The sequence below is a fragment of the Salvelinus fontinalis genome, chromosome 4 (genome assembly GCF_029448725.1).
Source record: "Salvelinus fontinalis isolate EN_2023a chromosome 4, ASM2944872v1, whole genome shotgun sequence".
Lineage (NCBI taxonomy): Eukaryota > Metazoa > Chordata > Actinopteri > Salmoniformes > Salmonidae > Salvelinus > Salvelinus fontinalis.
The window spans coordinates 57,064,045-57,087,124 of record NC_074668.1 but is presented as its reverse complement, the minus strand read 5'-3'; the positions used below and the strand labels follow the sequence as shown (position 1 = coordinate 57,087,124).

General features: G+C 43.8%; 2 protein-coding genes across 2 annotated transcripts in view; both read left to right on the top strand.

Annotated features, from left to right (window-relative positions):
- The window catches only part of LOC129852896 (cyclic nucleotide-gated cation channel beta-1-like), a 39,726-nt gene that overhangs the window by 10,805 nt on the left and 5,841 nt on the right, over positions 1 to 23,080 (top strand). Inside the window, exons 3-11 of the mRNA XM_055918504.1 lie at positions 7,318 to 7,438; positions 7,624 to 7,769; positions 7,823 to 7,984; positions 8,138 to 8,235; positions 8,306 to 8,389; positions 8,557 to 8,675; positions 8,908 to 9,054; positions 9,779 to 9,962; positions 10,158 to 10,363. Of these exons, the coding sequence (XP_055774479.1) occupies positions 7,318 to 7,438; positions 7,624 to 7,769; positions 7,823 to 7,984; positions 8,138 to 8,235; positions 8,306 to 8,389; positions 8,557 to 8,675; positions 8,908 to 9,054; positions 9,779 to 9,962; positions 10,158 to 10,363 (1,267 nt within the window). The remainder of the gene's footprint in view (positions 1 to 7,317; positions 7,439 to 7,623; positions 7,770 to 7,822; positions 7,985 to 8,137; positions 8,236 to 8,305; positions 8,390 to 8,556; positions 8,676 to 8,907; positions 9,055 to 9,778; positions 9,963 to 10,157; positions 10,364 to 23,080) is intronic.
- LOC129854038 (kinesin-like protein KIFC3) overlaps positions 15,336 to 23,080 on the top strand; it is a 65,722-nt gene continuing 57,977 nt past the window's right edge. The window contains exon 1 of the mRNA XM_055920655.1: positions 15,336 to 15,574. The gene's annotated coding sequence lies outside the window, so the exon portion shown is untranslated. The remainder of the gene's footprint in view (positions 15,575 to 23,080) is intronic.

Genomic DNA, 23,080 nt, shown 5'->3' with positions numbered 1-23,080 from the left:
TGGCGAATAGAAGCAAGCGTACCCCGAACACCGGGGTGACCAGCTAACTTGGCAGAATGAGCCCACTGAAGAACAGCCAGACGAGTAGAGACAGGAACGAACAGAAGGTTACTAGGACAAGCGCGCGGCGACGCAGTGTGAGTGAGTGCTTGCTTTACCTGTCTCTCAATTCCCCAGACAGTCAACCCGACAACACGCCCTTCAGGGAGAATCCCCTCGGGTTCGGTAGAAACCACAGGAGAACTAAAGAGACGGGATAAAGCATCAGGCTTGGTGTTCTTATTTCCCGGACGATAGGAAATCTCGAACTCGAAACGAGCGAAAAACAACGCCCAACGAGCTTGACGTGCATTAAGTCGTTTGGCAGAACGAATGTACTCAAGGTTCTTATGGTCAGTCCAAACGACAAAAGGAACGGTCGCCCCCTCCAACCACTGTCGCCATTCGCCTAAGGCTAAGCGGATGGCGAGCAGTTCGCGGTTACCCACATCATAGTTGCGTTCCGATGGCGACAAGCGATGAGAAAAGTAAGCGCAAGGATGGACCTTATCGTCAGACTGGAAGCGCTGGGACAGAATGGCTCCCACGCCCACCTCTGAAACGTCAACCTCGACAATTAATTGTTTAGTGACGTCAGGAGTAACAAGGATAGGGGCGGATGTAAAACGCTTCTTGAGGAAATCAAAAGCTCCCTGGGCGGAACCGGACCACTTAAAGCAAGACTTGACAGAAGTCAGAGCTGTGAGAGGGGCAGCCACATGACCGAAATTACGAATGAAACGCCGAAAGAAATTAGCGAAACCGAGAAAGCGCTGTAACTCGACACGTGACTTAGGGACGGGCCAATCGCTGACAGCCTGGACCTTAGCGGGATCCATCTGAATGCCTTCAGCAGACAGATAATCCTCGAGAGCCTTACGTTCGGGAGCCGACAGAGAGAATACTCTACCCCGAGGGGAAGTGGTCCCCGGAAGGAGATCAATACAACAATCATACGACCGGTGAGGAGGAAGAGAGCTGGCTCTGGACCGACTGAAGACCGTGCGTAGATCATGATATTCCTCCGGCACTCCTGTCACATCACCAGGCTCCTCCTGAGTAGAGGGGACAGAAGAAACAGGAGGGATAGCAGACATTAAACACTTCACATGACAAGAAACGTTCCAGGATAGGATAGAATTACTAGACCAATTAATAGAAGGATTATGACATACTAGCCAGGGATGACCCAAAACAACAGGTGTAACAGGTGAACAAAAAATCAAAAAAGAAATGGTCTCACTGTGGTTACCAGATACTGTGAGGGTTAAAGGTAGTGTCTCACATCTGATACTGGGGAGAGGACTACCATCTAAGGCGAACATGGGTGTGAGCCTCCCTAACTCTCTGAGAGGAATGTCATGTTTCCGAGCCCATGCTTCGTCCATAAAACAACCCTCAGCCCCAGAGTCTATCAAGGCACTGCAGGAAGCAGCCGACCCGGTCCAGCGTAGATGGACCGACAAGGTAGTACAGGATCTTGATGGAGAGACCTGAGTAGTAGCGCTCACCAGTAGCCCTCCGCTTACTGATGAGCTCTGGCCTTTAACTGGACATGACATGACAAAATGTCCAGCAGAACCGCAATAGAAGCAAAGGCGGTTGGTGATTCTCCGTTCCCTCTCCTTAGTCGAGATGTGAATACCTCCCAGCTGCATGGGCTCAGTCTCTGAGCCGATGGAAGGAGATGGTTGAGATGCGGAGAAGGGAAACCCCGTTAACGCGAGCTCTCTTCCACGAGCTCGGTGACGAAGATCTACCCGTCGTTCTATGCGGATGGCGAGTGCAATCAAAGAGTCCACGCTGGAAGGAACCTCCCGGGAGAGAATCTCATCCTTAACCTCAGCGTGGAGTCCCTCCAGAAAACGGGCGAGCAACGCCGGCTCGTTCCAGTCACTGGATGCAGCAAGAGTACGAAACTCTATAGAGTAATCCGTTATGGATCGATCACCTTGACATAGGGAAGCCAGACCCCTGGAAGCCTCCTTCCCAAAAACTGAACGATCAAAGACCCGTATCATCTCCTCCTTAAAGTTCTGATAAACGTTAGAACACTCAGCCCTTGCCTCCCAGATAGCTGTGCCCCACTCCCGAGCCCGCCCAGTAAGGAGTGATATGACGTACGCGATCCGAGCTCTCTCTCCAGAGTATGTGTTGGGCTGGAGAGAGAACACAATATCACACTGGGTGAGAAAGGAGCGACACTCAGTGGGCTGCCCAGAGTAACATGGTGGATTATTAACCCTAGGTTCCGGAGACTCGGAAGACCAGGAAGTACCTTGTGGTACGAGACGAAGACTCTGAAACTGTCCTGAGAGATCGGAGACCTGAGCGGCCAGGGTCTCAACGGCATGACGAGCAGCAGACAATTCCTGCTCGTGTCTGCCGAGCATTGCTCCCTGGAACTTGACGGTAGTGTTGAGAGAATCCATAGTCGCTGGGTCCATTCTTGGTCGGATTCTTCTGTTATGCTGATGAAGGAGGACCCAAAAGTGACGTAATAGAAACAGAGTCTTTATTCCAGTCTTAAACAAACAATGATGTTCCTGGATATTATCCAAAGGTAATCCAAAACAGGAAACTGAAAACCTCTTGTCAGTAGAGAGGAACGACTGGAGACGCGACCACCGACTGCAGGTCGCTACAGGAAGGCACAGACCGTAGCTGACATAGACACCTGCTCACACGCAACATCTGACAAATGCAAAAACACAACAGGGCGGAACAAGGACACAGAGCAGCTAACCTCAAACAAGAATCCGACAAAGACAGAAGCGGAAAACAGAGGGAGAAATAGGGACTCAAATCAGAGGGCAAAATAGGGGACAGGTGTGAAAGAGTAAATAAGGTCGTTAGGAGAATGAGAACCAGCTGGGAGCAAGAACGGAACGATAGAGAGAGAGAGCGGGAGAGGGAAAAAGGGAGGAGGAGAAAGAGGAATAGAAAGAGGGAAAGAACCTAATAAGACCAGCAGAGGGAAGCACAGGGACAAGACATGAAGATCAAAGACAAAACATGACAAGAGTAGCAGTGGTTGAGAATATTTGCCTTACGTATCGTGCAATCAATATGCTGATCAAATTTAGATGACATTGATCTCAAATTTGCTTTGTTCAAATCCCCAACTACAATAAATGCAGCCTCCGGGTATATAGTTTCCAGTTTACATAGAGTCCAGTGAAGTTCCTTGAGGGCCATCTTGGTGTTCGCTTGAGGGGGGGGGGGGGTGTAGACAGCTGTGACTATACACCCCCGCCCTTCCTCTTCCCAGAGAGGTGTTCATCTCTGTTGGCGCGATGCATGAAGAAGCCCGGTGGCTGGACCGATTCCGACAACATATCCATAGAGAGCCATGTTTCCGTGAAACAGAGAATGTTACAATCTCTGATGTCTCTGGAAGGCAACCCTTGCTCAAATTTCGTCTACCTTGTTGTCAAGAGACTGGACATTGGCGAGTAGTGCACTCGGGAGCGGTGAGCGATGTGCCCGTTTACGAAGCCTGACCAGAAAGTCTGTTGTTCATTTGTTTACAGAGAAATAGCATTGTATTTGGTGAAACCATTTTTTTCCCAATGCTTTTCTTTCATTACGATGGCTCACTGTTCGTTGTTGGTATTTCCTGCCTAAGTTTGTCCACTTTGCCAGTGAAGTAATCATTCAAATAATTGGCAACATAAAATGGTTTTGTGATGAATAAGCCATCTGATTCGATGAAAGATGGAGTTGAATTTGTCTTTCTACCCATAATTACATTTAAAGTACTCCAAAGTTTGTATATCATTGATGTTGGCTTCATAATTCAGTTTATTCCCCTGTTTGTTGAGTTTAGTCACATAGTTTCTCAAATTGCAGTAAGTCAGCCGGTCAGATGTGCAGCCAGACTTATTAGCCATTCCTTTTGCCCCATCTCTTTCAACCATACAGTTTTTCAATTCCTCATCAAGCCTTGGAGCCTTAACAGTTCTAACTGTCAGTTTCTTAGCAGGTGCATGTTTATCAATAATTGGAAGAAGCAATTTCAGAAATTCATCATGCCCCGTCTCTTTCAACCATACAGTTTGTCAATTCCTCATCAAGCCTTGGAGCCTTAACAGTTCTAACTGTCAGTTTCTTAGCAGGTGCATGTTTATCAATAATTGGAAGAAGCAATTTCAGAAATTCATCAAGTGGAGCGTCTCGATGCGCCTTATTAAATCACATCAGACCAGCAAATGTTTGTAACATCATCCACATAAGAGTCAGAGCAAAATATTTTGTATGATCTCTTATACAATATTTTAGGCCCAGCTTTTGAAACTGCCTTTCCTGGATATAGCCACTATGATCTGATCACTTCATCCAATGGGTACGGATACAACTGTAGAACAAAGTTCTAATAACCTGAACCAGATTACAGGCACTGGTTACAGTGAGAAGCTTCCGCTTGAGCGAACAGCTTGATCATAACCAGTCAATATTCAGGTGCCCAAGAAAGTAGACCTCTCTGTTTACATCACATACACTATCAAGCGCTTCACACATATCATTTGGATACTGACTGTTAGCACTTGGTGGCCTATGGCAACACCCAAAAAGAAAAAGCTTTAGATGTGCCAAGTGAACCTGCAGCCACAACACTTCAATAACACTCTACATAAGATATTCTCTAAGCATTACAGGGATATGGCTTTGAATATATACAGCGACACCTCCCCCATAAGCATTTCTGTCTCTTCTATACATGTTATATCCTTGTGATGCTACTGCTGTATCATCAAATGAATTATCTAAGTGAGTCTCAGAAATGGTTCATATATAAAAGGGAAAGGGGGATTCCTAGTCAGTTGTACAACTGAATGCATTCAACTGAAATGTGTATTTAACCCAACCCCTCTGAATCAGAGAGGTGCGGGGGGCTGCCTTAATCGACATCCACGTCATCGGTGCCCGAGGAACAGTAAATGTTGTCTGGTGTTCGCAAGTTATCGATTTTATGAACCTTATTTCTAAGGCTACATATATTAATATGGACTATTTTCAGCCCTTTACTAGGTAGCTTATCAGAAATAGACATAACATGTAAAAGAGCAAACAAACCAAGATAAAAAAATATGCATTCAGCAGTCCATTAATCAATTGGTGTGTGTGTGCGGGGTTGAAGCTGCGAACCCATAGGCTTGGCTCTCTCATCCCTTCCAGGCTTCTGGGAGGGGGGGTGGGGGCAATTAGCCTGCTATAGAGGATGCAATCAATGTCCTCATGTGCTCTGGTAGCTTTCATGGCTGGGATAAGTTCTTTCCTCTTCTGGCACACTGCTTCATCGTTAGGGTTTGGCCATCATTGTAAATAAGATTTTTTTTCTGAACTGACTTGCCTAGTTAAATAAAGGTTAAAATAATGCTTGTAGAACTCTTTTTGTTTGTTTAAAAAAGATCCTTCACCTGTGATAGAGAGACACCACTGTCCTCAACGGTACTCCCTCCAGCTTTGGTCTTTGTCATGGTACCTAGCAACGTCGGTTACGCTGTTATTCCAGTCCTCGAAGATCCAGACAGGGCAGGTCACAGGGAAGATTGAAAACAACAAACAGCAGGGATCTAGACAGCCACAAACCCGGGACAATCCGCAGTCCCAGCCACAATGGCTAACCACGTCACGTGTTGCACTTGATTGACAACTAAGAAATATGTATGCTAACTGTGTTTAACAGTTATTCAAGTTCAGTATATTTAACTAGCTAGCAAAGCACTTCACATTTCTTGCTAGCTAACCAAATGACACCTGCATTCTCTAGCTGTAGCCAACAAAAGACGATACGAGGCGATAAAGTTGGCCACTCACCCACTCTTCCAATGACATGACATCTTTCAAGCAGCTAGCTAGCTAGCTAATGGTAGGCTCTGTTTTTTTTAGCTTGCTAAATAAATAGATACATAAATAGATATGCTAGCTTATTAGCCACGTTATGACTGACTTGTGATCATTGCTCCTGCTCCCTCAAAACTTGAGACATTTGTGGCATTGTGACAAAACTGGACATTTTAGTGTGGCTTTTATTGTTCCCAGCACAAGGTGCACATGTGTAATGATCATGCAGTTTAATCAGCTCCTTGATAAGCCACACCTGTCAGGTGGGTGAGTTATCTTGGCAAAGGAGAAATGCTCACTAACAGGGATGTAAACACATTTGTGCATACCGTTTGAAAGAAATACGATTTTTGTGCAAATGGAACATTTCTGGGATCTTTTATTTCAGCGCATGAAACATGGGACCAACACTTTACATGTTGCGTTTGTATTTTTTTTCAGTATACCTTGCTTACAATTTGTGATGAGTTAGTGTGTTGCTGTAGAAATAAATATGCCTATGCTCAAAAATGTTAAGGGAAATTTCACAATTTTTCAACTTCATATTCATCATCTCCAGCACCACCCCAACATCAACATACTGTTTCGGAAAATATTTGAAAATGTCCCTTTAAGCATTAAGGCCCGAGGAGGTGTGGTACTGTGTACGGCCAATATTCCACGGCAAATGGCTGTTCTTACGCACATCGCAACGTGGAGTGCCTTGGCACACCCCTTGGCCTGATATATTGGCTATATACCACAAATCCCTGAGGTGCATTACTGCTATTATAAACGGCTTATCAACATACAGTGCCTTTCAAATGCATTCACCTCCCTTGCCGTTTTTCCTATTTTGTTGCATTATAACCTGTAATTTAAATAGATTTTTATTTGGATTTCATGTAATGGACATTCACAAAATAGTCCAAATTGGTGAAGTGAAAAAATAAATAAAAAATGTTTCAAAGAATTCAAAACTAATTCTAACGGAAAAGTGGTGCGTGCATATGTATTCACCTCCTTTGCTACGAAGCCCCTAAATAAGATCTGTTGCAACCAATTACCTTCAAAAGTCACATAATTAATTCAATAAAGTCCACCTGTGGCGATGAGGCACTAGGGGGTGTGGTAGATTGCCAATATACCATGTTTAAGGACTGTTCTTAGGCACGGCGCAACGCGGATTGCCTGCATACAGCCCTTAACCGTGGTATATTAGCCATATGCTACAAACCCCAGAGGTGCCTTTTCGCTATTATAAACGTAATTTGAACAGTAAACAAATAATTTGCCGTCATACCCGTGGTATACGGTTTCAGCACGAAACACAGAGAAAACTAAGCAAACACACTCAAAACACAATACACATATGTAGCCAGCAGAGGGTGCTGTAGCCCTTACTGAACTCAAATAACTTTTCTCATTCCCCCTTCGCTCTCTCTCTCTGAGTGATCCTGACCACCTCCTACCTGTTGTATTCTCTCCACATCAATGAGTGTCTGTTCTATTGGGGTTCTGACTACGAGGGGCTGGGGTCCACTAAGTGGGTCTACGACGGCAGAGGGAACAGGTGAGGAGAATACCGCCAAACAGTCAAAAACCTCATACCAACCACATTACCACAATACATAACAGCTTTTTCTAAGTCCTCTTCTGCTGTCACCTTTAAAATGTGTATTTATCCCAGATGTGTGTGTGCATGTATTTGTCTGACATCTGTGTGTATACTGTACCTATGTCTGTCTGTGTGCCCAGTTATATCCGGTGTTACTACTTTGCTGTAAAGACCCTGATCACAATCGGTGGTCCCCCGGACCCCACCACCGTGTTCGAGATCACGTTCCAGCTCGTCAACTACTTTGTTGGCGTCTTTGCTTTCTCCATCATGATTGGTCAGGTAGGTTCATTAGGGCACGCTGTAGCAAAACGTTTTCCAACAGAAAATGAAAACAAGCGTTTCTTGATGGCTCAGATAGTACGTTCTTGTTTCAGAACTACTACCAGGCTTGCATGGACAACGCCATCAAGTACATGTCCTCCTACCACATCCCCAAAGAGGTCCAGAACCGAGTGAAGACCTGGTACGACTACACCTGGAAGATACAGGGCATGCTGGGTGAGGAACGTTGGCTGAATGTTGTGAAAGTGCTGCATGTGAAAACGTTACGAAGAGGCTGTTTCTGTTATGGGCCTATCTGCTCACTCACCACTCTGTCCATCTGTCTCCCTCCTTACCTTTATCCCTCTCTCTGTCTCTCTCTCCCTACAGATGAGCAAGAGCTGTTGATCCAGCTGCCAGATAAGATGAGGATGGACATGGCTGGGGATGTTAACTACTACATTGTCAGTAAAGTGGCCCTGTTCCAGGTAAGGGGAGGGAAAGTAAGGGGAGGGAAAGTCTAATGCAGATACTCAGACGTTGCAGCCCTCATTCCAGGGCTGTGAAATACAGATGATATTTGACATGTTGATGAGGCTCAAGTCTGTGGTTTACCTGCCTGGGGACTTTGTCTGTAAAAAGGTAGGCCAATGGAGTGATGCCCTCACCCTCCCATTACAGCTTTACCCCAAGCTTAGCCCAAATCACTTGCACATGGTCCGTTCTCCCTTTGTAAACAATACCTCTAATTGTACCTGTGCGTGTTTGCTATGATCTGCTGTAATGTGCTGTGTGTCCCGTGTGGGCAGGGTGAGATCGGCAGGGAGATGTATATCATCAAGCAGGGGGAGGTTCAGGTGGTGGGAGGACCTGATTTGAAAACTGTGTTTGTAACAATCAGAGCCGGCTCTGTGTTTGGAGAAATCAGGTGAGAGCTCCCCCTTAATCCCTGGTCCAAATCTTTTCCTCATATACAGTATCATGTTTTGGAATATCTAAGGGCTGTACATTGTACAATCCCAGGGAACCTGTTTCAGCTCTCATGCATGCAAAAATGTGCATGCTATGCCTCTAGCTTGCCTCTAGCTTGTCTCTAAGCATGAAGCATGTGTTTAGTGTTTGTTTGGCATATAACCCATATATGTCCTCCGATTGGACAGCTTGCTGGCAGGGGGCGGGGGGAACAGACGCACGGCCAACGTGACGGCTCACCGATTCGCTAGCCTCTTCATCCTGGATAAGAGGGACCTCTCAGACATCCTGGTGCACTACCCCGAGTCCCAGAAACTCCTCCGCAAGAAGGCAAAGTGACGGGGGTGACCTCTCGAATCCAACTTTCCTACCTTTTCCACTTCCCCTATCCCTCTCTTCTTACCCAGGACACAGCCAAAAGGCCCGAGGAGGGAGGTCAAATGGAAAGGCTGGGACGTGGGATATGAGTCTTGGAGAAGGGAAGGGTGGAGGGGATGGGTAACCTACACATATCCCACTACATATTGTACATAGCGCTTTTTATCATACCCACCCATCTTGTGATCGCTCACGCGATGGCGAGGCAAAATATGTTCTCTCTTTCTCCCTCTTTACCAAGCCTCTATCTCTCCGCTTCATCTCTTCATCCATCTGTAACTATCTCCCTGTCTGTTCATCCGTTCTTTATCTCCATCTCTATCTCTTTCCCTCTCCACTGTAATTCTCTCTCTCTTTGATAATGATTAAGAGGAGTTTCAGCTCCTGATGAAGTATTATTGGTTGAAGTGAGAGGCAGGCAGAAGTTCAGAGGGAATTAGATCTGGATACACAGAGTCTCATGACCTACTCTAACTCATCCGTGGCATCAATTTACCTCATGAGTGAGGACAGGGCGCTGCAGTGTGTGTGTGTGTACATGTGTGTGTGTGCCTAAATGTTTCAAGCCCACAAAATGCATCAATGTACACAGTGTATATGCACAGTGAGACCATATCTAAAAGGTTTACTTCAGTCTGACTGACCTGACCACAACTTTTCCCTACCTCCCTACCTTTCTAGGAAAATGCTGACTAAGGATAAAGAGCCAGAGGAAAAAGGAGAGGAGAAGAAGACTGCCGAGGTGATCCCAGACAGGCCAGAGACCCCCAAGCTGTTCAAAGCAGCCATGGTGGTTACAGAGCAGGCAGGCATTAAGGGCACCTTTGCCAAGCTGAAAGAGGGCTTCAAACCTACTGAGACTGAGGTAAATAGTACACACATGCATTTACATGCACACACCTAGTGTCATAAACAACTACCTCTGTGTCTGTCCCCAACTCTCCCTTCTCACACCCTCCCTCTTACTCTCTCTCTCTCTCTCTTTTTGTGGGTGGATTAAAAATGGGTCTGAAATCAATCTTTGTTCTCTCTCTCTCACCCCCAACCCCTCTCCCCCCAGTCCTCTGGACTCCCCATACCTCCTCCCTCCCCGATGGTGCACCGTCGCTCCCCCATCCCCCCTACACATCCCCGCGTCGAGGATGACGAAGATGCGGTTCCCGAGGCGACCGACAGCATGATGCTCATCCGCATGACTAGCCGTCACAAAAGCGAGGAGCTCCTGTCCGTCGAGCAGAAGCCTGGAGATGAAGAGGAGGAGAAGGAGTAGGAGACTGAAAAGGAAATAGACAGAAAGAGAGGGGGGAGAAATGTTGTGATCCTCCACTACTCTTCTAGGTATATATTGACATTGAGATTTCAGACCGAAATGGTTAAAAAAAACATTCTCTCTATTGCCGCGTTCACTTCATGTTAGAAACTCTGGACCTCCGAGACAAAATGAACGTAAGTTATTTGCATAGTGCTTCCTATTGGTTGATTTTCCAAGTGGGAAACTCGGGTACCATCTTTCTATAATGAGTAAGCAAGTCGGAAATGTCGGAGTTTCCGACAAGACGTGAACACGGCATATGTCCCCCTCGGGAAAGTTCCCTTTACAGAGTTATCCTTTCATATTCTGTGTACCCCTTCTTCCCCTCACTCCCTCGCGGTCTCACTGATGTTGTGTGTGTTAAATACGTTTTAGTACCTTAAAGCGGCAATTAGCAGTTGAAACAATAAGAAAGCGTACTTCCCGCCCCTGTTTCGGTTAAAAGCTGAGGGATGGGGCTGAAGAAATGTAACCACTGTCAAAAAATGACTATCCATGATATCCAAATGTCGTGTTATGCTTCTTTTGAGGCTATATAGTGTTTGTTTACGTTTACTTTGTTTACAAACATTGAAGTAAAACAAGCTTAGATTTGGGATTGTGAAATGGTACGACAGTTGAACTAAACTCATGAGACATTTATAAGTTATATTCTTAAAGAATCAATGGGTACATATAATTCATTTATATGTCCAAAAATGTATGTAGCAACTGCAGATTGCCCCTTTAATCCTTATTGATGCTTCATAATCCTATAGAGCCTTTATGGTTATAGAACTCCATTACCCAGGGGGCTTAGCTCCAGGTCTGCTACTGCTTCCTGCTTCTATGTACTGCCATTCTCCCCAAGGACCTGTGACAGAGGCAATATGGCTTTAACCAAACCTAGATGTTGCTGGTTTCTATATTTCCTTAGCCATTCCTTTTTTAAAGAGAGGCCATTTTCTTTTGTAGTCTGTGCCACAAGAGTGAACACTAATCTTTCACTCTAAAAGAATGCTTAGCATTTAATCGTTGGGAAAACATCTGTTTCTCTTATCTGAGGAATATGGGGAAAAAGCATTTTCTTATCTGAACTCTGAGAGTGAGTGGTCCTGTGTTGGTCTCCATGGCGCTGTGATGCATCACACAGGTCGATATCTGATTGACTAATTCAGGGTCGTTGCCATGTGTCCTCCTGTCTGATACAGCAGGAGCACAAATGGGTTTCAATGATTTTACTGAGTTACTGAGTTTCGAGGTGTGTGTGTGTGTGTGTGTGTGTGTGTGTGTGTGTGTGTGTGTGTGTGTGTGTGTGTGTGTGTGTGTGTGTGTGTGTGTGTGTGTGTGTGTGTGTGTGTGTGTGTGTGTGTGTGTGTGTGTGTGTGTGTGTAAGATGTGGAAATGAGTGTGTATGAGCAGGAAGAGGTGCAGAAAGCCAGAGGAAGTGTTCATTGTGTCTGTCTCAACCAAACGGGAAAAGGCAGAATAAAAAAAATGCGGGAATAAGACAATGCTGAGCTAGCCTCAGAACTAACCTCTGTCCAACATTGTGCTACATCTTAGGCTGTGGGTGTATACTTGTGGTGGGAGTCACATTTTAACTTAAATTGAAGTTAACTTTCCAACCCCTTCCCATTTCTATCAGTGACCTAAGGTCATAGACACAGTGGGTTGTCAGAGTGGGTTCTTTTTAAACACCACAGCATAGATGCCTAAGTGCTACTAGAAGATTTAGGGCTAGATTAAATTCCTATCGCAGAAGTAGGATATCGCAGAAGACCTGCGTTTTAGCTTGATTTCAATGTATTCCCACATTCGCGGATACTAGATTCACGGTAAACGCTGCATATGTCGGCTCAATCGAAAATGACCTTTACATTTTAACACAGATCTTCCTAGATGCTTCCGCAATACGGATTGAATCCAGCCCTTAAGTGTAACGCTCAGGGATTGTGCCCATATTTCATGTTTTTATGAGACTGTTTTTAACATGGATATGTTTCAGTCAACTGGATGTGCTTTTGGTGAAATTGTCAACTGAGAAAGTATCAGACACACTGAACCATTTTGGAAATGAAAGATATAGATAGACACACACACAGTTGAAGTCAGAAGTTTGCATACACCTTCACAATTCCTGACATTTAATCCTAGTAAAAATTCCCTGTTTTAGGACAGTTAGGATCACCACTATTTTCAGAATGTGAAATGTCAGAATAATAGTAGAAAGAATTTTTTATTTCTTTTGTCACATTCCCAGTGGGTCAGAAGTTTACATACTCAATTAGTATTCGGTAGCATTGCCTTTAAATTGTTTAAATTGGGTCAAACGCCTCAGGTAGCCTTCCACAATAAGTTGGGTGAATTTTGGCACATTCCTCCTGACAGAGGTGGTGTAACTGAGTCAGGTTTGTAGGCCTCCTTGCTCACACACTCTTTTTCAGTTCTGCGCACACATTTTCTATAGAATTGAGGTCAGGGCTTTGTGATTGCCACTCCAATACCTTACCTCTGTTGTCCTTAAGCCATTTTGCCACAACTTTGGAAGTATACTTGGGGTCATTGTCCATTTGGAAGACCCAATTGGCGACCAAGCTTTAACTTCCTGACTGATGTCTTGAGATGTTGCTACAATATATTCACATAATTTTCCTGCCTCATGATGCCATCTATTTTGTGAAGTACACCAGTCCCTCCTACAGCAAAGCATCCCCACAACATGATGCTGCCACCCACGTGCTTCACGGATGAGATGGTGTTCTTCGGCTTGCAAGCCTCCCCCTTTTTCCTCCAAACATAGCGATGGTCATTATGGCCAAACAGTTCTATTTTTGTTTCATCAGACCAGAGGACATTTATCCAAAAAGTACAATCTTTGTCCCCAAGTGCAGTTGCAAACCGCTGTCTGGCTTTTTTATAGAGGTTTTGGAGCAATGGCTTCTTCCTTGCTGAGCGGCCTTTCAGGTTATGTCAATATAGGACTCGTTTTACTGTGGATATAGATACTATTGTACCTGTTTCCTCCAGCATCTTCACAAGGTCCTTTGCTGTTGTTCTGGGATTGATTTGCACTTTCGCACCAAAGTACGTTCATCACTAGGAGACAGAACGCTTCTCCTTCCTGAGCGGTATGATGGCTGCGTTGTCCCATGGTGTTTATACTTGCGTACTATTGTTTGTACAGATGAACGTGGTACCTTAAAGTGTTTGGAAATTGCTCCCAATGAGGAACCAGACTTGTGGAGGTCTACAATTTTTTTGCTGATGTCTTTTGATTTCCTAATGATGTCAAGCAAAGAGACACTGAGTTTGAAGCTAGGCCTTGAAATACATCCACAGGTACACCTCCAATTGACTCAAATGATGTCAATTAGCCTATCAGAAGCTTCTAAAGCCATGACATCATTTTCTGGAATTTTACAAGCTGTTTAAGGGCACAGTCAACTTAGTGTATGTAACCTTCTGGCCCACTGGAATTGTGACAGTGAATTATAAGTGAAATAATCTGTCTGTAAACAATTGTTGGAAAAATCACTTGTGTCATGCACAAAGTAGATGTCCTAACCGACTTGCCAAAACTATAGTTTGTTAACAAGAAATTTGTGGAGTGGTTGAAAAACAAGTTTTTAATGACTCCAACCTAAGTGTATGTAAACTTCCAACTTCAACTGTATATTATATATATATATATATATATATACATTTAGTGTTTAAAATAATATCTTTGGAACCAACAGCTGAATACAACTGGCTATGTAAGCTCCCTTGTTAGATTCAGATTGATTTTTGACAATGAAGAAGAGGAATGTTTTGTAGATGATGATTTGCCTAATATTGTTATAGGTATGCGGGTGAATGCATTACATGTAAGCAGCTCGTAAATAATAAAAAATATTGGCTTAGTGAAGATTGGGTAAAGAGAGAGAAAGAGATTGTCCACCTGCATCCTACTGCCAGTCAATCGCTATAGATCAGAGCTGTGGTAAACTAAAGGTAACAAAGTGATTTTTTGATATACATCTTTAATGCTCTCATGATTTGCATTAAGACCACTGGTTGGTAATTAAAACGGTTCAGGGCATAGTGACAACTGTTTTGCTTAAGTTTTGAGCTTTTGACTGGTCTGCTAAACAGGACATTAGCATGAGTAAACCACAGCACAGATCAGTAAAAAAATGCATTCATTGTGCTGTAGTTTTTTGGACCAATGAGAAAGTCAAGGGAACACGCTGACAGAAAATATATTCTGTTGTCAAATGTCATTTGTCCCCAACACCAACCGGATGTTCCGGTTTTCAGGTTAAATGGAAAGAGAGCCTGTGACACGACTTCCGCTTTTGGACGTTAGCAAGGCGATACTACAGTTTAACTCCACATCCACATTTACTGGATTGGTGGAACAGAGCAGAAGATAACTGTTTTTTCCCCCCAGTTTAGTTTTTCTTACGTCAAGACCAGTATGTAGGGGATCTAGTTTCAGGCGTGTATTTATGCCTGTAATGTTAGGTTAGTGTGCATATACTGTAACTACATTCTGCTTCTTCAAGTATTTTTTATTGTATAAACGAGTATAACGTTAAGATATTTACTCCAAACAGTTGTGTGAGATTGGTCAGCGGTCAAGCAACAATACAACGGGTTAAACATCTGTCAAAAGTCTCTCTTTTGGTGCTTTCAAGATAACTGGCAACTCGAAAAATAACCTAGGTCAAATCATGACCTCGGTCATTGGGAAAGTTGAATCTCTCTAGAAAGATGCCCAAGTTCCCGACTTGGAATTCCGACGTGCATGATCGTTCAAAACTATTTTTCCCAGTCTGAGCTTGTCTTTTCCCGAGTACATAGTTGTCTTGAACGCACTGAAGTCAGAAGTCTGAGATTTCCGAGTTGATTTGAACGCGACAATGTCTGATCTACGTCATGGTCTCTGAAGCGCTGTCAGCTGGTGAATTCCACTCCAAAATCGCGAGGAGACTTGACTTTCGGCCGTAGCCGAAAAAAATAACTTAACGTAAATATTTGCTCCACTGAACTCTGGATAGGCTACTTCAGGGTTTTGGACTCTACAACACAGTCCAACCGCTTTTTGATTGAGACTCTTGATGTGAGGTTGATTTATTTAGTAAATTCGGGAAAATTACGGATAAAATAAGAAGGCGAGGTTTCGCGTGTTGGACCCAGAGGTAAGTGTTACAAACGTTGCACTATTTTTCTTTCCTCTAGCACATTGTTTGATTTCCATTTCGCCATTTTATAGTAAATTGTTTGTAAAATTTGCACACACGTTTGTGTTCACACTAAGTTGTAGTTGCCTTGTCAAAGTAATGTTGGTTTGTATTAACAATTTTATAAAACCGCGAGTTGCACACTGATTTGGCAGCGTGGTCGTGCAGTTTAACTGACTATCAATATTAGGCTACTTGGCAAGGCGCCCTAGACTACAGCCCAAAGCCACATTATCAAATTGCTCCGTTTTGTTTCCGGTGTTTACAGAAAATGGCAACGGAGCACATCCAATTCACTGAAAACAGCTGTAGTTTACACCATTCCAGTTTTTTCCACGCATGTCAAAAAGCCTCCCTCTTCTGTCAAAAAGTAAAATGTTATCAGCGTTTTCATTTCAGTGCTGAGCTGTGGGACAGTGAACGGGGTGTGCGTTTGTGTGTGTATGTGTGTGCGGGCGCCCACTCATATAAAATATATATCTTACATTACACACACAGTGCCTTCGGGAAGTATTCAGACCTCTTGACATTTTCCACATTTTGTTACAGCCTTATTCTATAATTGATTAAATAGTATTTTTCCCTCATCGATCTTAACACAATACCCCACAATGACAAAGGAAAAACAGGTTTATAGAATTTTTTCCCTAATTTATAAAACAAATCTAAAACTGAAATCACATTTACTTACAGTACCAGTCAAAGTTGGGACACCTACTCATTCAAGGGTTTTTCTTTATTTTACTATTTTCCACATTATAGAATAATAGTGAAGACAAACTGAAATGGCACATGGAATCATGTAGTAACCAAAAATGTGTTAAACAAATCAAAATATATTTGAGATTCTTCAAAGTAGCCACCCTTTGCCTTTATAACAACTTTGCACAGTCTGAGGTCTTGAGCGCTCTGGGGTAAATCAAATCAAACTTTATTTGTCACACGCGCCGAATACAACAAGTGTAGACCTTACTGTGAAATTCTTACTTACAAGCCCTTAACCGAAAGTGCAGTTCAAGAAGAGTTAAGAAAATATTGACCAAATAAACTAAAGTAAAAAATAATAGAAACTAACACAATAACGAGGCTATATACAGGGGGTACCAGTACCGAGTCAATATGTGGCAGTACAGGTTAGTTGAGGTAATTTGTACATGTAGATAGGGGTGAAGGGACTATGCATAGATAAACAGCGAGTAGCAGCCGTGTACAAAACAAATGGAGGGGAGTGTCAATGTAAGTAGTCCGGTGGCCATTTTATTAATTGTTCAGCAGTTTTATGGCTTGGGGGTAGAAGCTCTTAAGAAGCCTTTTGGTCCTAGATGTGGCGCTCTGGTACCGCTTGCCGTGCGGTAGCAGAGAAAGCAGTCTATGACTTGGGTGACTGGAGTCTCTGACAATTGAATAGGCTTAACTCTGAAACTGCCTATTATATTGGTTCTGGATGGCAGGAGGCTTGGCCCCAGTGATGTACTGGGCTGTATGCACTACCCTCTGTGGCGCCTTATGATCAGATGCCCAGCAGTTTCCATTCCAGGCGGTGATGCAACAGGTCAGGATGCTCTCGATGGTGCAGCTCTAGAACTTTTTGAGTATCTGGGGACCCATGCCAAATCTTTTCAGTGTCCTGAGTGGGAAAAGGTTTTGTCGTGCCTTCTTCACGACTGTCTTGGTGTGTTTGGACCATGAATGTTCGTTGGTGATGTGGACACCAAGGAACTTGAAACTCTCGACCTTTCCACTACAGCCCCGTTGATGTTCATGGGGGCCTGTTCGGCCCGCCTTTTCCTGTAGTCTACAATCAGCTCCTTTGTCTTGCTCACTTTGAGGGAAAGGTTGTTGTCCTGGCACCACACTGCCAGTTCTCTGACCTCCCTATAGGCTATCTCATCGTTGTCAGTGATCAGGCCTGCCACTGTTGTGTCCACGCAGTCGTGGGTGAACAGTGAGTACAGGAGGGGACTAAGTACACACCCCTGAGGGGCCCCAGTTTTGAGGATCAGTGTGGCAGACGTGTTGTTGCCCACCCTTAACACCTAGGGGCAGCCTGTCAGGAAGTCCAGGATCCAGTTGCAGAGGGAGGTGTTTAGTCCCAGGGTCCTTAGCTTAGTGATGAGCTTCGTGGGCACTATGGCGTTGACTACAGCTCAGTGTTCAATCAACAGTATTCTCACATAGGTGTTCCTTATGTCCAGGTGGGAAAGGGCAGTGTGGAGTGCGTTTGAGATTGCGTCATCTGTGGAGCTGTTGGGACGGTATGCAAATTGGAGTGGGTCTCGGGTATCTGGCTTTCATCAAGGATATCTCTGTACTTTACCCCGTTCATCTTTGCCTCGATCCTGACTAGTCTCGCAGTCCCTGCAGCTGAAAAACATCCCACAGCATGATGCTGCCACCGACATGCTTCACCGTAGGGATGGTAATAGGTTTCCTCCAGACATGATGCTTGGCATTCAGGCCAAAGAGTTCGATCTTGGTTTCATCAGAGCAGAGAATCTTGTTTCTTAGTCAGTCTTTTACGTGCCTTTCGGCAAACTCCACGCAGACTGTCGTGCCTTTTACTGAGGAGTGGCTTGAGTCTGGCCACTCTACCATAAAGGCCTGATTGGTGGAGTGCTGCAGAGATGGTTGTCCTTCTGGAATTTTCTCCCATCTTCATAGAGGAACTCTGGAGGTTTGTCAGAGTGACCACCGGGTTCTTAGTCACCTCCCAGACCAAGGCCCTTCTCCCCCGATTACGCAGTTTGGCCGGACAGCCAGCTCTAGGAAGAGTCTTGGTGGTTCCAAACTTCTTGCAGTTTGGTACCTTCAATGCTGCAGAAATGTTTTGGTACCCTTCCCCAGATCTGTGCCTCGACACAATCCTGTCTCGTCGGAGCTCAACTGACTATTCCTTTAACCTCATGGCTTGGTTTTTGCTCTGATATGTACAGTCAACTGTGGGACCTTTTATATAGACAGGTGTGTGCCTTTCCAAATCAAGTCCAATCAATTGAATTTGCCACAGGTGGACTTCAATGGAGTTGTAGAAACATCTCAAAGATGACCAACGGAAACAGGATGCACTTGAGCTGATACGTATGTAAATAAGTTATTTCTGTTTGTTGAGAGAGACCAGGGTGTGTCTAGTCGTCTTTACAGACCGTGCCAATGAACGGATGTATGATCTAAAATTAGAGTTTATTTATGAGGTATCCTTAAAAAAAATTACAGACAAGTGTCAGGGACAGTGATCTTGATTTGGCATCGGAGCAGATTTTCTACACGCTGGGTAATGGAGAGCCTGTTGATTGTTACAAATCTTGCTTCAGGAATAACTGTAAGTGTGGGTAACATCATTCCCCTCTTACTGTTAGAAAATGAATAGCTCAGTCAATGTGGGGCAGACTTATTTTGACAGACCACTGTTTTTAAAAGCCCTCCCAGTTGTTACTGCACCAGAGGGGGCTGTGTTTGTCAAATACATAACGCTAGAGCACACACGCACAGAGTACAGGGACATTCCATTTTGTTCTCCATGTTCCCTACAGTACCTCTCCTCGCGTCATCACTGGCATGGCATTCCAGAGGCAGGAGTCACGAGCAGAACACATTGACCCTACCCCTCTCTGTTAGACCTGCATAGCTGAGAAGAATTACACCGCTTTAATTCAATTTCATGTTGATGTGAGGGAAGAGGGTCAGGGCATGTCTGCTAAGTCTAGCTGTTCGGACTGTTATTGTGGGAACTGCTGAGACAGTTCATATGTTATGTTGGACTCCCATAAAGATGGAGACACAATTCTGTCCCCCTCTAGAACTTAGGCCTCACTCCCCCCTATCTGTGATCTCTACTGCTGCCCTCATCTTCCACATACAACACCTGTTCTGCCAGTCACCTTCTGTTAAAGGTCCCCAAAGCGCACACATCCCTGGGTCGCTCTTTTCAGTTCGCTGCAGCTTGCGACTGGAATGAGCTGCAACAAACACTCAAACTGGACAGTTTTATCTCCATCTCTTCATTCAAAGACTCAATCATAGACACTCTTACTGACAGTTGTGGCTGCTTTGCGTAATGTGTTGTTGTCTTTACCCTTTGTGCTGTTGTCTGTACCCAATGTTTGTACCATGTTTTGTGCTGCTACCATCTCGTTGCTGCCATTCTATGTTGTCTTAGGTCTCTCTTTATGATGTGTTGTCTCTCTTGTCGTGATGTGTTTTGTCCTATATTTTTATTTAATTTATTTGTATTTTAACCCCAGGCCCCGTCCCCGCAGGAGGCCTTTTGCCTTTTGGTAGGCCGTCATTGTAAATAAGAATTTGTTCTTAACTGACTTGCCTAGTTAAATAATAAACAAAAATTATAATAATCATGGTCCCCCAAGCAAGGTTTAGTTGGACAAGACACCAGTGGAGGGTGTGGAGACAGAGAGCAGACACACACACACAGTCTGTGGTTTCCGGACGATAGGCTGGTTGAGTCACAGGCTGTAAAGAGAATAAGAGACTACTCGTGGAAATTACATGTCATGCAGAAGGATTATGTAGCTCCAACCGTGTGCGTGCGTGCGTGCGTGCGTAGCTACTAGCTACACATCAGACAATGTATTCCGTAAAGTATTTGCCCAAGACACTGTATGGTGAAATCTGTTCCGAAACGTGCCATGTCTGTGTTTGCACAAATGTGCGTGAGCTCACACATGAGGATAGTGTTTGTTTGGATCACAGTCAGTCTCTGGTTTGGTGCTCTATTGTAGGCTGTTTGTTAAATAAGTCCTGGACGGTTTGACTTGTTTTGCTGCGGTAGTGGAGATGATGAGGTTAGGGAGTGGGGCGTGTGAACCACTTTTTCCCTTTCATCATATAAAGGATGGCATGTTGTGACTTCTCCATGCATTCAGGCATTTATGTAACGGCTCTGATTGGAAGCATATTATTGTAGCATGTGAACATTACCAGATAACCAGTAGGTGGTGCTGTTTGCTGCAGTGTCTGACACATAGATGGACTACAGTCTCTTGGCACTGATGTTGGTTAGTCTACATGGATGGGATGCTCAGGGTAGAAGTTACCCTTTGGCACAGATCTAGGATCAGTTTATCTTCCCGCAATTCGTTATGAGGTGAATCACAAAACTGACCACGAGGGTCCAATCCGGCCCCTGGGTGGTTGAGTGAAATATACTTTTTCAGGGAGCATCTGCAATTCAAAAACTATGGATAAAGTACTGTTTTATTTTTTGCTCATTTTGATGGTGAGGAAACGCAACCAATTTTCAATGCGGCCCTCCGGACCTCATTGAAGACTGAATGCGGGCCCCTGTGTCAAAATTTGTTTGACACCCCTGATCTAGGGAAACTGACATCTTCATCCTACTTAGTCTCATGGTCATTTCAACACAACTTTTAAATCGGATTAGATTCTGAACAAGAGAAGATGTGGAAACGACAGCAGAGCCTCAGTTCAGCTGTAGCTAATCTGGCCCAATTAAACTGTGTATGAAAGAGGGGTAGATTTTATATTAGGAAATGTTCATGCCATGTTGCCCACCGCAGATTACTGCCTAACTTCATTCTGCATGTTAATGGCTAAAAGACACAGTAAGAAAATGACTAGGCTGTTTTCAGTGTTAGCGTGGGTTAGAATATTACACTATATCAGGGATGTCAAACATATGGCCTGTGGGTCCAATCCGGCCTGTGGGTGGTTTGAGTAAATAAATAAAAAATATTTTTTGGGGGGTGGAACAAACTCAATATACTTTTAAAATGACAGTGAGTGTCTCAAATTCCAAAAACGATGGCTAGAGGACAATTCTTTTGCACACTTTGACAGCAAGCAAATATAACCAATTTTCATTGCGGTCCCCGTGCAAAATGAGTCCTAGACCCCTTCACTATATATATGCTCAATATACACTATATACACATTACACTGAAACAAAACCCACACACATACGCTACATACGTGCATACCTACACAAAACACACATACACTTTTACACTCGTCATATGATGCTGCTACTCTTATTCTTACTACTCTTATTATATATTCTGATGCCTAGTCACTTTATATTTTTGTTCAGAATAGCTACCTCAAATACCTTGTACCCCCCCCCTGAACAGTGATCTGGTAGTGGTACTCCCTGACTATAGCTCCATTCTTGTGTATTTTAATTCTCTTGTTACTATTTTTTATTATACTCAACAAAAATATAAACGCAACATGTAAAGTGCACCGATATGACATTTTTGGCCGATATCTGATATTTTCCTTTTTTTTTTTTAAACCCGATACCGATATTTAACATTTTTGCGGCCTTTTAGGCATTCTAGAACAGTTGAATAGTTAACACACACATGGACACAGCGGTCTAAGGAACTACATCTAAGTGCAAGAGGCATCACTACAGTCCCTGGTTCGAATCTAGGCTGTATCACATCCGGCCGTGATTGGGAGTCCCATAGGGCGGCACACAATTGGCCCAGCGTCGACCGGGTTTGGCCGGGGAATTTATTCTTAACTGACTTTACTAGGTAAATAAATGTTACACACACACCATACTGACCAAAACGTTTTGTTGGCATTTACGTATGTCCCCATTACCAGTAAAACATAATCAAAACCTATTTCACTTACTTGCTGTGCTGTTTCGTTGTTCAGTCGTTTCATTCAGCCGGGATTTCTATGGACGCCGTTTGGGTCTTTGCGTGTCAAAAAAGGTACTATTTGACGTGTCAAATAACACTATTTGACCAATCAGGACCTGAATGACTGCACGTCACAATTTAACACATTCATACATTTTTTACGTAGTTATTACACATTGATTACACTCACTCGTATTTCATATGTCACAACGATTTATCGATACGTATGCTATGATGCTGGTAAAATTGTCTCATGCTCCTACAGTGCTGGTCATAAAAAAAAAGCTAGCTAGCTCATGGATGCAAACAATGTTCTTCACCAAAACATAGCAAAATGTCATCTAAAATAACCCTAATTTATAAGACGGTTCTTATTTGATTAATGGTGGTTGGGACCCATCTATGTGAAGCTAGCCACAATAAGGATTAGTCACATAGGGGACTTTGCGGGTAGCCTTCAAAATAAAAGTATAGCACAATTCTACTATTTGTATTCATTTGCATCACTGTCAATGACACACTTTTATTGTGAAGGCAAACCACAAATTCCACTATTGTGCCTAATCCTTATTGTGGCTAGCTTCGCAACACATAACCCGGTCTGGTCGAGCATCACTAGCCAGATGAAGCTAGCTGGCTGCTTATAACATTAGCTTTTGGCAAAAGGGTTAAGTAGCTGGCTAGCTATTTATTTTCATGAACTGAAGTTCAGTTTCAATAGGCGAACAAGTGGCAATCTAGCTAATACTTATTCACAAGGATTCCTAAATCATTGCTAAGAATAACGAAAATTACTGCAGTTTCTACTGGTCATTGTTTTCAGGCTGGTTGTATT